Consider the following 16058-nt stretch of genomic DNA (forward strand, 5'->3'; position numbering starts at 1 on the left):
TTTTCTTGGGGAAAAAATGTTTCAGCACATCAGTTAAGCAACATGGATACATATGCTACCATTTTACTGTTTTAGTGAAATAAATTGCTTAAATTGTTATGAAGGAAATGTTTCTTTTCTCCTTCCAATCAAGTACAGCAGAAAAGTTGTTCAAATAAAAAGTGTTCACTTATTAAAACTCACCATCATTTCGTCACAATCGGGCTGTATATAGCAGAACCAAATCATTTTGATATAACTGTAGAAAAGACTCTGAAGTTAGGATTCCAAAAAGGAAACCTGCCTCCGATTGTCAATATTAAGAGGATGCCAGCAAGGCTGAACCTTCCGGTAAAAGGGGGATTTAAATCAAGTCTTATGGATTTGGGATTTAAATCAATTTGCTTTAAATAAAATCAACCCTCTAGGCAACAATGGGAGTTAGTTTGGGTATGGGTGCAACCACTAAACTGAGAATATAAGACGTAATGTGATTATACGCAAAACCAATAAAAAACATTTATATAAAAAAGAGAATATAAGCTCTATGCCTATTTGCTTACCTGTCAAATATACGCGCCTCCTTCAAGACGTTCCCCAGATTAATGTAAGCATCCAGGAAGTTGGGGTCCAGGGTCACCGCCTGAAAATATTTAAGATAATAGATTTTTGTTACTAATACAGTCATACCTCAGGTTGAAGTAGCTGCGGGTTAAGCATTTTCGGGTTGTGCTCCGTGGCGACCTAGAAGTAACAGAGCCCGTTACTTCCGGGTTCTGCAGCTTGCGCACGTGCAGACACTCAAAATGATGCCACACGCATCTACGGAAGCAGCAAATTGTGACCCGAGCATGTTCGCTTCAGGATGCGAACGGGGCCCCGGAACGGATCCCGTTCGCATCCAGAGGTACCACTGTATAACAGCATGGTTACTTTTAAATAAGTGGGTCAACTTTGACCTAGGCTGCCTCCTACCTACCTTCCTACCTTATCGATCTACCGACTTTATCTTATTATCTATCTACTTGCCTACCTATCTTATCTATCTATCTATCTATCTATCTACCTACCCTATCTATCAAATCTATCTACCTACCTACCATCTAATCCAGGTGTGGCCCAACTTGGCCCTCCAACCCCCATCATCCCTACCTAACAGGACCAGTGGTCAGGGACAATGTGAGTTGTAGTCCCAAAACAGCTGGAGGGCCAGGTTTGGCCATGCCTGAATCTATCTACCTACTCAATCAATCAATCTAACTAATCTATCTATCCATCTACCAACCTTTCTTATATATGTATCTATCTAATCTACCTACCTAATCTATCTAATCTAATCTAATCTAATCTAATCTAATCTAATCTAATCTAATCTAACTATCTATCATCTATCTAATCTATCTATGCAAGGAATATCAACTGTACGAGAAATGGTACCAACTAATGTACTAACAGGACACCGGAGGCCCATTGCAGCTGAAAAAATGCCTCCAGTTTTAATATAAAAAAGAATGGGAAACGTTTATTGCATATTGACAAAAGCAGTGCACACAGGTTAATACATTAGCAGGATTAATTTTTTTAAAAAAACCCACCTGTAATGGTTAAATTTAAAGTAGAATCATAGAATCATACAGCTGGAATAGACCACAAGGGCCATCGAGTCCAACCCCCTGCCAAGCAGGAAACACCATCAGAGCACTCCTGACATATGGTTGTCAAGCCTCTGCTTAAAGACCTCCAAAGTAGGAGACTCCACCACACTCCTTGGCAGCAAATTCCACTGTCAAACAGCTCTTACTGTCAGGAAGTTCTTCCTAATGTTTAGGTGGAATCTTCTTTCTTGTAGTTTGGATCCATTGCTCCGTGTCCGCTTCTCTGGAGCAGCAGAAAACAACCTTTCTCCCTCCTCTATGTGACATACTTTTCTATATTTGAACATGGCTATCATATCACCCCTTAACCTCCTCTTCTCCAGGCTAAACATGCCCAGCTCCCTTAGCCGTTCCTCATAAGGCATCGTTTCCAGGCCTTTGACCATTTTGGTTGCCCTCCTCTGGAGTAAGGACAGTCCCCGGATTTACAAATCAGTCCCCATACAAAATCCATTTAAGTTGAAAAGTATCCCCGGACTCATTGAAAAAAAATCTGATAACCTTAAATTAGTGATGATGATTTTATTGAAGAAGAAGAAGAGTTTGGATTTGATATCCCGCCTTTCACTCCCTTTAAGGAATCTCAAAGCGGCTAACATTCTCCTTTCCCTTCCTTCCCCACAACAAACACTCTGTGAGGTGAGTGGGGCTGAGAGACGTCAGAGAAGTGTGACTGGCCCAAGGTCACCCAGCAGCTGCATGTGGAGGAGTGGAGACGCGAACCCGGTTCCCCAGATTATGAGTCTACCGCTCTTAACCACTACACCACACTGGCTCTCCAGTGATGATAATGAATGATGATAATACAAAGGAACCAGGGGAGGCAAGTCAAATAATCCCATAATGTGGGATTAACATTGATTGTGTATACAGTTGTTTTTTAAAAAAATATTATTTAATTTAATGATTTGGTTTTTTGTGAAAACTAAAAAAATATTATACAGTGGTAGCTTGGGTTAAGTACTTAATTCGTTCCGGAGGTCTGTTCTTAACCTGAAATTGTTCTTTTTTTAAATAATAATAATAATTTTTATTAAATTTTCCTATTTACAAATTCGCCATCCCAAACAGTATTCACAAATTTCAACTTTTTGGACTTCCACAAGCTTTTCCACCAATCCATATTTTCTATTTTTATGCATTCTCTAAATTTATATTGCCATTTAATATTATCCTTTCAGTTCTATTTCTTTTTTACAATACATCTTTAACTTTCACAAAGCCTCTTTAAATCCCACTAGCGTTGTCTGTTCGTCACATATGCTTTTCCGATAATCTGTAAACTTTCCCGAGTCCTCGATGAACTTGTGATCCCATTGATATCTAATCTTCCCAGTCAGTTTATCCAGTTCTGCATAGTCCATAAGTTTCATTCTCCACTCTTCAAGGGTCGGTAGCTCCTCTTGTTTCCATTTTTGGGCCATTAATATTCTTGCCGCTGTTACTGCGTATTGGAAAAGTTTGTAATCCTTTCTATTTATCTCTCTTCCAGTTATTCCTAACAAAAAGGCTTCTGGTTTCCTTACAAATGTGTATTTAAGCATCTTCTTCAACTCATTATATATCATTTCCCAGAAACCCTTTACCTTCTTACATTCCCACCACATATGGAAAAAAGATCCTTCTTTTTCTTTACATTTCCAACACTTATTACATGTTTTGAACATTTTTGCTAACTTAACCGGTGTTATGTACCATCTATATACCATTTTCATAATATTTTCCTTTTTCCATTTTCATAATATTTTTCCCAGTCAGCCAATTGTATATTATAACCAAAGTCTCTGGCCCAATGTATCATAACCGACTTTACCTCCTCGTCCATCGTTTGCCAATCCAACAACATTTTATACATTTTTGACAATATCTTATAATCATTGTTTATCATCTCTATTTGAAATTTCGATTCTTTTTCCGTATATCCACTCTTTTAAATCCTTTTTAAACATTTCATTTACCTGAAAATAATGCAACCAATCAAACACATGTTCTTTTACTTGTTCATATGGCTTCATTTTCCATTTCCCCCCTTCTTTAATTATTAGCTCTCCGTAAGTGATCCAATTCCCTCTCATATTGATTTTCTTTACACTCATAACCTCTAATGGAGACAACCAGTGTGGAACTTTGGGTTCTAATATATTTTTACACCTATCCCATATTTCTATTATGGAGCTCCTGAAAATGTGATTCTCAAAACCCTTGTGACTTTTCTTCTTCTCCAACCACAAATACACGTGCCACCCAAATCTATTATCAAATCCTTCTAACTCTAACAGTTTATTGTTTTTTAATTTTATCCATTCCCTTAACCAGCAGAGACAAGACGCTTCATAATATAATTTCAAATCTGGCAGCGCAAAGCCTCCTCTTTCCTTTGCATCTGTCAATAACTTACATTGTATTCTTGGCTTTTTGCCCTGCCAGATATATCTTGAATTTGCCACTCTTTGAAAGTCGTTGTCCCCCTAATTATAGGAATCATTTGGAACAAAAATAACATCTTTGGAAGCACACTCATTTTGATCGTTGAGATTCTACCCCAAAAAGAAAGTTTCATCCTTCCCCAAACTTACAAAACTTTTTTGATTCTGTTCCACACCGGTATATAGTTGTTTTGAAATAAATCAATATTTCTTGGAGTTAACCATATTCCCAGATATTTTACCTTCTTCGCCACTTCAATCCCTGATTCTCGTTGCATTACTTCTATTGCACTTTGGTCCATATTCTTAATCATTACTTTGGTTTTTTTCTTATTTAATTGTGGGAGCCAGGAAGTCATGGAAAAGGCTTGTAGTGCCACCTGGTGCCTTGCTGACCTCGGTGACCAGCACTCTGAGCTTACAATGTATTAGAATGTATTGACCCTATAAGGAGTTAGGTTCCCCCCTCTGGGCACTGTAACCCTATATGGTTTGTGGGTGGGTTAAAGCTTGACCGGATGAGGTAACGTGAGACATTGGAATGCAGCCATGCGGCTGGAGAGAACAAAGGATAATAAAATCGGAGGAGAGAGAGGAAGGAGCTTTTTTGCCCTCCGTCCATGGAGACATTTGCCTTTGTGTGTGTTTTTTCTTTGCCTTGCACCCCAAAATGACGGCTGGTTTCCGTCAACTGGTTCCCACAAGTGGTGCCCTCTCTGAGGCAGAATAAAAGGATACGGCTGAGGTTTTTAAAAGGGAAAAAAGAAGCAACTGGAAGCAAACAGTCTGAGGCAGACTAAGAGGATTTTAAAAGAAACTGAGAGGATTTTTGATCCAAGCAGTGGTTATCATCGACTCACTACGTCCGGCAAGGATTGCAAAGCGCTCTACATCTTTAAAAAAGATCCCGGTGAGTTCGATCCCTTCTATTATATTGATTTTTGAAAAATGGGCAGCTCTTTGACTACTCCCCAACAGAAATTTTTAAAAGACTTAAAATTTCTCCTCTCCTCCAACAAACTGGAAGTTCCCGAGGGTGATTTGATACAGCTCATTCTGGCCATTGATGAACATTCTCCCTGGGACTTGGGTGTAATTGCAAATGGGACTTGGGAACTGAAACTTTGGGACAAGATTGGTGAACATTTTCATGAGCTCCCCAGCATCAGTACTCGGATTTTAAATGCATGGTGCAAGGTTCATTACGCTATGGGCTCTTTATCACCAAAAAATATCTCCCTGGCTGCATTGCCATCACAACCTCCAGCTTCTTTAATCCAGTCTGCTGTGTTAGAGTTTGTTCCAATCCTTGCCCTGCCAGCAGCTCCAGAACCCAAGCCTCCAGATTATAGTTCCTCACTAGAGGACCCAATCCTGCAAAAATATCGTGGTCTGGCTGGAAATGACCCTGCTCTTTCAGCAGCAGAACCAGCTACCCCCTTTCAACGTGCAGCCCTTGCCTGTTCCTTATCTCAGGATACCATGGCATTCCCTGTTATTGTGCCCCCTGCTGGTGCTCCAGCAGGAACTCAAGCCCAGCACCAACCTTTTGACTTTAAAATCTTGAAAGAGCTCCAATTGTCAGTCAGGACAAATGGACTGCAAGCACCATTCACACAGGCTCTTTTGGAAGCCACATTAGCCCAGCTGTTGGTTCCAGATGACATCAAGCTTTTGGCACGTACAGTTTTACCTCCATCAGCTGGTGTATTATTTGCTCATGAATGGGAAATCGCCTGTCATGGTTATGCTCCTGCCTTACTGCAACAAGCAAGAGGGAATAATCCTAATATTACCCTCGCAGATGTGATGGATGCTATGATGGGCCGTGGGCCCTTTGCTCAGGCTTCAGTACAAGCCACACTGCTGCAGATTTTATTGAGGGATACTGCTCTTGCTGCTCAACAAGCAATGAGAAAAATCCCAGAACCCACCAGTATTCAATCAAGGTGGGGTTCAATCAGGCAAGAGGCAAGAGAATCATATTCTTCCTTTATGGACAGGCTGATTACAGCAGTGAGTAGACAAATTGAAAATCCTGAAGCCAAACAAATAATTATCAAACAATTGGCCTTTGAATATGCCAAAGAGGATTGTAAGGTTGCGTTAAGACCGATAATACACAATCCTGCCACAGACACAGCAGCCATGCTTCGCATTTGTCAGTCTGGTGATACAGCCACCCACAAGATTCATCTGCTAGCAGCAGCGCTCAATGAAAACCAGCCTGTAGCCACCGATACAACGTTTCCAGCGTGGCGAACCAGGATCACCGATACCTCAGTGTGGGTAGAACGGTGGCCTCCACCAAAAGAAAAATCCGCAGCAATGGCACCATCCTGTTTCTGAACAGCTTATCTCTGAACAATTGACTTTCGGCCACATTGAACCATCTTCATCCCACTGGCTCCAGCAGACAAGGAACAGTTTGCTTTTACATTGCCAGTATATCACGATTCGCAACGTTATCAGTGGATTGTCCTCAAGGCATGCGGAACTCCCCTACACTTTGTCAACATTTTGTGGGTGAAGCATTGAAACCTTTCCACATGCGCCACCTAGAGGTGCTGCACACGAGCTGCACCTGGCCGTATTTGCTACATCGTTGCCAACAGGAATTTTATATGCTCAGGCGGAACAAGAAGAAGACTATCTGCATTATAGAATGGTTACATCTACCACATACCCCACCGAAGAACATTTATTCAGTAATTGAATCCACATCAGACATTGTTATCAAAGGACGTTCACGTGCAAATTGCTTTAGCTGATTTTATAGGTGTCATCATTTTTAACCCTCCAAAGGATGACCGTTTGACATTTCTGACACAGGTCACCTATGTTTGGCTACCCCCTTGTCTCTCACACCTCTCCCCTCTGCACTAACCCTCTTCATGGATAGAACAAGAAGTAGGGGGGTGGTGACATGGGAGGAGGGAGGAAAATGGAAATGTTTATATACCCCTCCACAGTCTTCTGCCCAGTGAGCTGAGCTAGCAGCTGTGATTCTTGCCTTTCAATCCTTTCCTACTCAACCTTTCAATCTTATTGTGGATACTCAGTATGTATATCGCCTTTTTGCTAGTTTACCAATATCTTATATAACTCCTTCCTTGGATTCTGACTTGTTTTCCTTGTTTCTTGGCCTGCAGGCCTTACTTCAGCACAGAGAGTTATCTTATTATGTTGCACATCTTCGCTCCCACACATCACACCCAGGGTATTTAGCAGAGGGCAATGCAAGAGCAGATGTGGCTCTGAGGGACATTTCTACCTTTTCTCTCTTTTCTGACCCTATACTAGGTCATAACACCTTTCACCTTCCTGCGAAAGCATTGGCAAAGCATTTTTCTATTCCTTTGGCCCAAGCAAGGGATATAGTTTCCCAATGTGCTTCTTGTTCTAAATCTCAGCTGGCCATTCCTTTTGATGCTGTCAATCCTAGGGGCACGTCTGCATTGGCGTGTTGGCAGATGGATGTCACACACACACCTGTGTTGGCTCCACTCTCCAAGGTTCACCTCACGGTGGACACCCACTCTGGATTCATATGGGCTACGCCCATGAGGGGGGAAACAGCTCGGCATGTCATTCAGCACACTATCCGCTGTTTCTCAGTCATGGGTAAACCTGCGCGTATCAAAACTGATAATGGTCCAGCATATATTTCTAAAACATTTTCGGAATTTTGTATGTTGTGGAATGTGAAATTAACTCATGGCATACCCTTTAACTCCACAGGTCAAGCTATAGTGGAAAGAGCACACCTGACGTTCAAAACACTATTGCTTAAACAGCTTGGCGGCCGAAGCATACCAACGGCAGATATCCCTTCGGCTGTTCACCAAGTTCTTTTTGTACTTAACCATCTTTTATATCCACATAATAGGACCCATACTCCCGCGGAATTGCATTTTAGGAAGGAGGAGGCACTCCCCCGCCCCTTGGTGGTGTACCGACGCTTGCCTGATCCCGCGTGGCATGGACCTGTTCCGCTGATCACGTGGGGACGAGGGTACGCGGCAGTGGACGTCGAGGACAAGCCTTTGTGGGTTCCAGCTCGATGCGTGCGGCCATGGCGAGTCCCTTCAACTACAGAAGTGCCTTCCTAACCATTTGCCTTGCCATCTTTTGCTGCATCATTATACAAGGATGAGAAGCAGACGACACAATCCAGTTGCAGCCACCATATTTCACCTTATCGGCTGGCAAGCAGCTGTCGCCTGAATCCTACTCTGGCTGGCAGTATCCACGGCTCAGCCACTCTCGAACTATAAGAACAGCATTGTTGAATAAGACTTTTAGGGGAGAAAATTATCATAAGATATGGAGGAATAATATTTTTGTACAAGATATGATTAAGTTTACCAGTTTATTGCATGCTTCTAAATGTTGGTTATGTATGCACATGCCGCCCTTTGCCAGTCATTCAGGCATAATGCTTCATGGCGTGCCTGTCAATGGATCTTTTCAATTTACTGATATTATATCCCCTAAGCAAACTTTTTGGCCTCCAGTACAATTGACCCTCCATGAGCCTGCCCCCATTTGTTTTCAAATTAAAGAGGGGAAAGAATCATGGGGCATATATCCAAACTGTCAATATACATTGAAATTCATGTTTAATAGCTCTTGTTCTCTTACAGGAACATACAGTGACCAATCTCAGTGCTTTAGAAGCGATACCAGTGCATGGCTAAAAACTAGGAAAGAAACCTACCATGCAAATTGGAGTCTGAATTCTTCTATCCCTGGCTTAGCAAATGCCACAGATGAGCAATTTCATATCAGTTCCTTATTTACTGAAGCCTTTAATTGGTCCCAACAGAGTAGTAATATCAGCTATTTACTCCAAAGAGAGTTATGGTTGCTTTGTGGCGAAAAAGCATACAAAGCCATTCCTCGAAACCTCACAGGCACATGTACATTGGGTCTCGTGGTTCCGTTGTTGTATAAGGTTGATAAGTTACCATCTTCTCTTAGACTACGAAATCGTCGGGAGGTAAATTCACCCATAAATCAATATATCGGTACCCAGGTCTCTCGGGCCTTGCTGCCCTCGGTGGGTGCAGCAATGAACTATAGGGACCTCCATCGGCTAGCAAATTGGACTGAAGGATTATTCAATGATACCATAAAAGCTTTGAAGGAACTCAACCAGGAGGTGTCTGCAATGAGAGAAGTGGTTTTACAGAATCGTTATACTTTGAATGTGATTTTAGCTTCAAAAGGAGGAGTTTGTGCGCTTGTTCATTCTCACTGTTGCATGTTTATTCCTGATAATAATGTCAGCATATCTGCGACAATCGACCATATGGAAACCATGGTAGCCCACAATCCGTTTGCCCCCCCTCCTTCCGTTGATCCATGGGCATGGTTATATTCTTGGCTTCCGGATGGAAGTTGGCTTCGACATTTATTGATTTTAGTGATCATTATAGTAGTTATTTGCATTATTTTGTGTTGCTGTATACAATGTATTCCTTCTTTAATTTCTGTATGTACTGCATGGTTCTCCAGTCCGCGGCCCGCTTCCGGTCTCACAAGAGTCGCCTATCGCGCTCGATATAACCGTATTGGTACTGACATATATGACTCTGATTAAATAAATAAAGAAAGAGGGCATGTGGGAGCCAGGAAGTCATGGAAAAGGCTTGTAGTGCCACCTGGTGCCTTGCTGACCTCGGTGACCAGCACTCTGAGCTTACAATGTATTAGAATGTATTGACCCTATAAGGAGTTAGGTTCTCCCCTCTGGGCACTGTAACCCTATATGGTTTGTGGGTGGGTTAAAGCTTGACCGGATGAGGTAACGTGAGACATTGGAATGCTGCCATGCGGCTGGAGAGAACAAAGGATAATAAAATCGGAGGAGAGAGAGGAAGGAGCTTTTTTGCCCTCCGTCCATGGAGACATTTGCCTTTGTGTGTGTTTTTTCTTTGCCTTGCACCCCAAAATGACGGCTGGTTTCCGTCAACTGGTTCCCACATTTAATATAAACCCGGCCACCTTGCCAAATTCCATCTCCACATTTAAACTCTTTAAAGGATCTTCTATCGTTATTACCAGGTCATCAGCAAAGGCTTTAACTTTATATTCGTTTTGACCTACTGTCACCCCTTTTATTAATTCATTTCGTCTAATTGCACTCAAGAGGACTTCCAGAACCATTATGAATAACAGTGGCGAGAGAGGACAACCCTGTCTTATACCCTTCCATATCTTCACTTCTTCTGTTATTACATTATTCACAATCAATTTAGCTCTTTGCTCTGTATAAATCGCCCTTATTCCATTATAGAAATCGTTCCCCACTTCCATAAATTCTAAATTTTTTAACACAAATTCCCATGATATACAGTGGTGCCTCGCAAGACGAATGCCTCGCAAGACGGAAAACCCGCTAGACGAAAGGGTTTTCCGTTTTGGAGGCGCTTCGCAAAACGAATTTCCCTATGGGCTTCCTTCGCAAGACGAAAGCCCATAGGGAAATCTCCGGGACAGCGGGGAAGCGCAGCGCGTCTTCCCCACTGTCCTCGGACCTCCTCCGAAGGCTGGCGGTGGTGTGGAGACCTCCTCCCGCCGCCAGCCTTTGGAAGGCTGCTCTGAAGCCTGGCGGTGGGGTGGAGAAACCTCCTCCCGCCGCCAGGCTTCGGAAGGATGCTCCGAAGCCTGGCGGCGGGAGGAGGTCTCTCTGCCCCACCGCCAGCCTTCAGAAGGCTGCTCCGAAGCCTGGCGGCGGGAGAAGGTCTCTCCGCCCCACCGCCAGCCTTCAGAAGGCTGCTCCGAAGCCTGGCGGTGGGGCGGAGAGACCTCCTCCCGCCGCCAGGCTTCGGAAGGCTCTCCGAAGGCTGGCGGTGGGGCGGAGAGACCTTCTCCCCGCGCCAGCCTTCGGGTGGCTGTCCTGAAGACTTGCGGTGGGAGGAGGGTTTTCCTTCCCACCGCCAACATTCAGAATGCTGTTCTGAATGTTGGCGGTGGGGAGGAAAAACCCTCCTCCCACCGCAAGCCCCGGGAACAGAGGAGAAGCGCTGCGCCCCTTCCCCTCTGTTCCCGTATCTGTCCTGAAGGCTTGCGGTGGGGAGAAAAGCCCTTCTCCGCACCGCCAGCCTTGAAAGCGGTTTCCATAGGAACGCATTAATTGATTTTCAATGCATTCCTATGGGAAACGGTGCTTCGCAAGACGAAAAACTCGCAAGAAGAAAAAACTTGCGGAATGAATTAATTTCGTCTTGCGAGGCACCACTGTATTATCAAATGCCTTCTCCGCATCTACAAACATTAGTATAGCTTGTTTCTCATTCCTAGCAGACAGATATTACAAAACATTTATTATATTTCTCACATTATGTTTCATCTGCCTGCCTGGAAGAAACCCTGCTTGATCATCGTGAATAAATTCTCTCAATACCTTTTTTAATCTTTTTGCTAATATTCCAGCAAAAATCTTATAGTCTGTGTTTAACAATGAGATCGTGTGTTAAATCAGAATCTTGCTTGGGAATAAGTATGATGAAGGCTTCTTTCCAAGTTTCCAGAATATCTTTTTCCTTCAAAATATTATTCATAACTTCTTTCAGTGGTACCGTCAGGGTGTGCCTCAATTCTTTGTAATAACTGGCTGTAAATCCATCTGGTCCTGGAGCCTTTCCTTTTTTCAATTCTTTTATGACCTCTATTATTTCCTCATTCTCAATTGGGGCATTCAGTCTGTCTTTCTTTTCTGTCGGGATCTTTTGCACCTTTTTTTCTTTTAAATATCTTTCTATTCTCTTCAAATTGTTCTTTTCTCTGTTGCTGTACAAATGATTATAAAAGTCCAAGAATCCTTTTCTAATGCCTTTCGGGTTCTCAATCTCTTCTCCATCCACAATAATTTTGTTGATTATGTTTTGTTCCTTTCTTTTCTTAATTTGCCACGCGAGCCATTTACCTGACTTATTGGCATTGTCCATAAAATATTCCATCAACTTCTTTTGCGCCTCTTGTATGATTTTTTGATCACCCAAGAGGTAATCGTTAATTCTCCATCTAAATGATCTTTCTTCATAACCTTTAATTTCCAATTTTATTGGACTGTGGTCTGAAATTACTCTTGGCTGAATTTCAATTTGCCGAATTCTTGGAGTTAGTTCATTCGAGACCCAAATTTGATCTATTCTTGACATTGACTGATTTGGTTCCGAATAAAATGTAAACTGTTTCTCCAGTGGATGTCTAAGTCTCCAAACATCAATTAGATTACAGTTTTTCGTCATTGAAAAGAAAGTCTTGGGTAGTTTTCCTTCTTTGCTAACCTGAAATTGTTCTTAACCTGAACTTTAGCTAATGGGGCCTCCTGCTACCATTGAGCCGCCAGAGCACGATTTCTGTTCTCATCCTGAAGCAAAGTTCTTAACCTGAAGCACGATTTCTGGGTTAGCGGAGTGTATAACCTGAAGTCTATGTAAAACGAGGTACCACTGTATATATTTAAAAATTGCATCCAATTTTGACAGTGTTATTACAAACCACTTCATTCAGCCCTGCAACATCTTGCGAAGCAGCGATATACTAATATGCATCTGTTATTATGTGACATTGGTCAAGGCTTTCTGGGAAATAATATATGATGAATTTAAAGAAAATGTTTGAAAATACATTTGTCAAAAAAGCCAGAAGCCTTCTCACTAGGTATAAGACTTCTTATGTCTGCAACGACGGCAGCAAGAATGCAACTAGCCCAATGGGGCTTAAATTGGATTGTTATGAATGAAAAAAATTAGTAAAAAAATATTTCAAAAGAGAATGCTACTTGCCCAATTAATGGGGCTTAGATCAGGTTATTCATGAAAGAAATGATAAAAAAATATTTAAAAGAAGAGAGAATGCTACTAGCCCAATTAATGTGGCTTATATTTGATTGTTATTAATAAAAAAAATAATAAAAAATAATTTAAAAAGAGAATGTCACTAGCCCAATTAATGGGGCTCATATGGGATTGTTATTAATGAAAAAATTAATGAAAAAATAATTTACAAAGAGAATGCCACTTGCCCAATTAATAGGGCTTAAATCAGATTGCTATGAATGAAAATAATAAATTCTTTAAAAGAAGAAGAGAGAACGCTACTAACCCAATTAATGGGGCTTCTAATGGATTGTGATTAATGAAAAATTAATAAAACATTATTTAACAGAAGAAGAGAGAACGCTACTAGCCCAATTAATGGGGCTTATATTGGATTGTTATCATTATCATTATTTTTCCAGGCCTTCCCATCTAGAGCCCAGAAACTCTGTAACAGTTACCTTCTCAAAGTGATGAATCGCCAGCCAGATTTCCCCTTGCGCATTGAACACACAGCCGAGGTTACTCCATGCCACAGCAAAGTTGGGTTGGGTCTCGATGGCTTTCAGGTAGCAGGCCTTGGGAGGGTCGAGAGGTAGGTAGGTACAGGGGGAAGGGGGTATTTGCACAAAAGAAAAGCAAGAGAAAAGTCCCAGTTAGCAGAGGCTTGACAACCATATGTCAGGAGTGCTCTGATGGTGTTTCCTGCTTGGCAGAGGGTTGGACTCGATGGCCCTTGTGGTCTATTCCAGCTGTATGATTCTATGATTCTACTTTAAATTTAACCATTACAGGTGGGGTTTTTTAAAAAAATTAATCCTGCTAATGTATTAACCTGTGTGCACTGCTTTTGTCAATATGCAGTAAACGTTTCCCATTCTTTTTTATATTAAAACTGGAGGCATTTTTTCAGCTGCAATGGGCCTCCGGTGTCCTGTTAGTACCATTAGTTGGTACCATTTCTCGTACAGTTGATATTCCTTGCATAGATAGATTAGATCAGTGTTTCCCAACCGGTGTTCCGCGGCACACTAGTGTGCCGCGAGAGATTGCCTGGTGTGCCGTGGGAGGGAGGCGGGCGAGTCGGGCGGCGAGAGGCGGGGCGGCGGCGGCGAGGATCCGCGTCGAGCCGGGGGCGGCTCCGCGGTGGTGGTGCCGAGGTTTCTCTCTCCATTCTCCCCTCACACACACACATAGGAAATAACACAGGATCAGCTGACAGGACCCGGCCAATGGGGCGGCGGTGGGGCAGCGCGCGCAAAAGGGAGGAGCGCGAGACAGCGGACAAGGAGGTGGCCGGCATGTCCGGGCAGCAGCAGCAACAGCAGCAGCAACTCCCGGCGACTGCTCCTCAAGCCCCGGGCAACCCTACTCCCTCACCGGCCTCGGCCGCCCTCCTGCTCCACCGCCGCCGCCTCCCCCGCCGCCGCCGGCTACCTCGGCCCCGCCGCCGCTCCCTCCTCCGCCCGCTATCGCCGCCACCACCACAACAGCCGCCGCCGCCTCAGCTGGGCCCATGCCTGCCGGGAGCGGCGGCGGCAGCAGCAGCAGCAGCAGCGCCCCGGCGCCCTTCCCTCACGGCGGCGACCCGGCCCTGCAGTGGCGTAGCGTGGGGGGTGCAGGGGGGGCCGGCCGCACTGGGCGCAACATCTGCGGGGGGCGCACTCGCAGCTCTCTGCCCCTCCCGAGGTACTATTTCTGGGTTAGCGGAGTCTGTAACCTGAAGCGTATGTAACCCGAGGTACCACTGTACTTCCAAGTCAGCGTGCAAGGGATTGCAGGACCGGCGGACTTGGCGGTGGGGGTGGTTGCTGGAGCCTTGTCTGTCCTTTCAGCCCCGCACCCACCGCAGACCCCTTCCTATGCCACTGGTAGCTAGGCGAGGCGGGGGGCACTGGGCGCCACACCTCGGTGCCTGCAGCGTGCCTGAGCCATGCGTCTGCGGGCGAACTGCCCGCAAGCTCCGCTCTGGCCTCTGCCCACCGCCTCAGCCTCCCTACAGCTGAGGGGGAGGCTGCAGCGAGGCTCCACGCAGCGCGCCCTGCCATGGCTCGCCCCCATGGCACTCGCCCCTGGCTGCAGGACGCGCGCGCCGCCCCGGGCCCCTGAGCGGCTAGCTGCGCCGCTGCGCTGAGCGCAAGGAATACGTCCTCTCCGAGTTCGGCGTCCTCTTCGTGGGCAGCGCGAACCGCATCTCCAGCTTCGGGTGGAACTTTGGCCAGGTAGGGGGAAGCCTTTGGGCGGGGGGGGGGGCTGGAGACCGGGGTGGGGAGGGGTTAGGAGAGACGCTACCGGCCCCGTCCAGAAATGCCCAGAGCAACTGGAGCTCAGCTACACGCACACATGCGCCCTCCAAATCCCGTTTCCCACCCCTTTCTCAAAAGAAGAGAGAAAAAATGGGTCCTGGGTGTGAAACCAAAGGACCTTTCCAGCTCCTCCTCAATTCCAGGTGTGGATGGCAATGCCTCGTGTCTCCTCCCCCGCGACCAGAGCACACTTCCTAGGCTGGTTGGACGGTCCCTGGGGGTCTTCGGGTTGCCACATTTTGAAGAGCAAAAAACAGGACACATTTGTCGACTTCTGCTTTTAGCTATGGATCAGTGGCCTAGCGTGGGGGGTGCAGGGGGGGCCGGCCACACCGGGCGCAACATCTGGGGGTTAGTGTTAGGGGGCGCAAATCCACGGGTTAGGGGGCGCAAATTACTTGCATTGTCCCGGGTGCTGACAACCCACGCTACGCCACTGCGGCCCTGAACGAGCAGGAGAAGGAGCTCAAGTGACGCTGCGCGCTGACGTCACGGGGCTGTAATGGTGGTGTGCCTCGAGATTTTTTTCATCAAACAAGTGTGCCTTTGCCCAAAAAAGGTTGGGAAACACTGGATTAGATAGATGATAGATAGTTAGATTAGATTAGATTAGATTAGATAGATAGATTAGGTAGGTAGATTAGATAGATACATATATAAGAAAGGTTGGTAGATGGATAGATAGATTAGTTAGATTGATTGATTGAGTAGGTAGATAGATTCAGGCATGGCCAAACCTGGCCCTCCAGCTGTTTTGGGACTACAACTCACATTGTCCCTGACCACTGGTCCTGTTAGGTAGGGATGATGGGGGTTGGAGGGCCAAGTTGGGCCACACCTGGATTAGATGGTAGGTAGGTA

The 16058-nt window shown here is 44.8% G+C and overlaps 1 protein-coding gene across 1 annotated transcript in view; it reads right to left on the bottom strand.

The window, feature by feature from the left end:
• Nucleotides 1–13490, bottom strand: part of LOC308578188 (uncharacterized protein) — a gene marked incomplete at its 5' end in the record, with an annotated part of 43497 nt that extends 30007 nt beyond the window's left edge. Inside the window, 2 exons of the mRNA XM_081178441.1 lie at nt 543–622; nt 13353–13490. Of these exons, the coding sequence (XP_081034567.1) occupies nt 543–622; nt 13353–13490 (218 nt within the window). The remainder of the gene's footprint in view (nt 1–542; nt 623–13352) is intronic.
• Nucleotides 13491–16058: the final 2568 nt, after the last annotated feature.

This window comes from Podarcis bocagei, assembly GCF_964188305.1.
Source record: "Podarcis bocagei genome assembly, chromosome: W".
Lineage (NCBI taxonomy): Eukaryota > Metazoa > Chordata > Lepidosauria > Squamata > Lacertidae > Podarcis > Podarcis bocagei.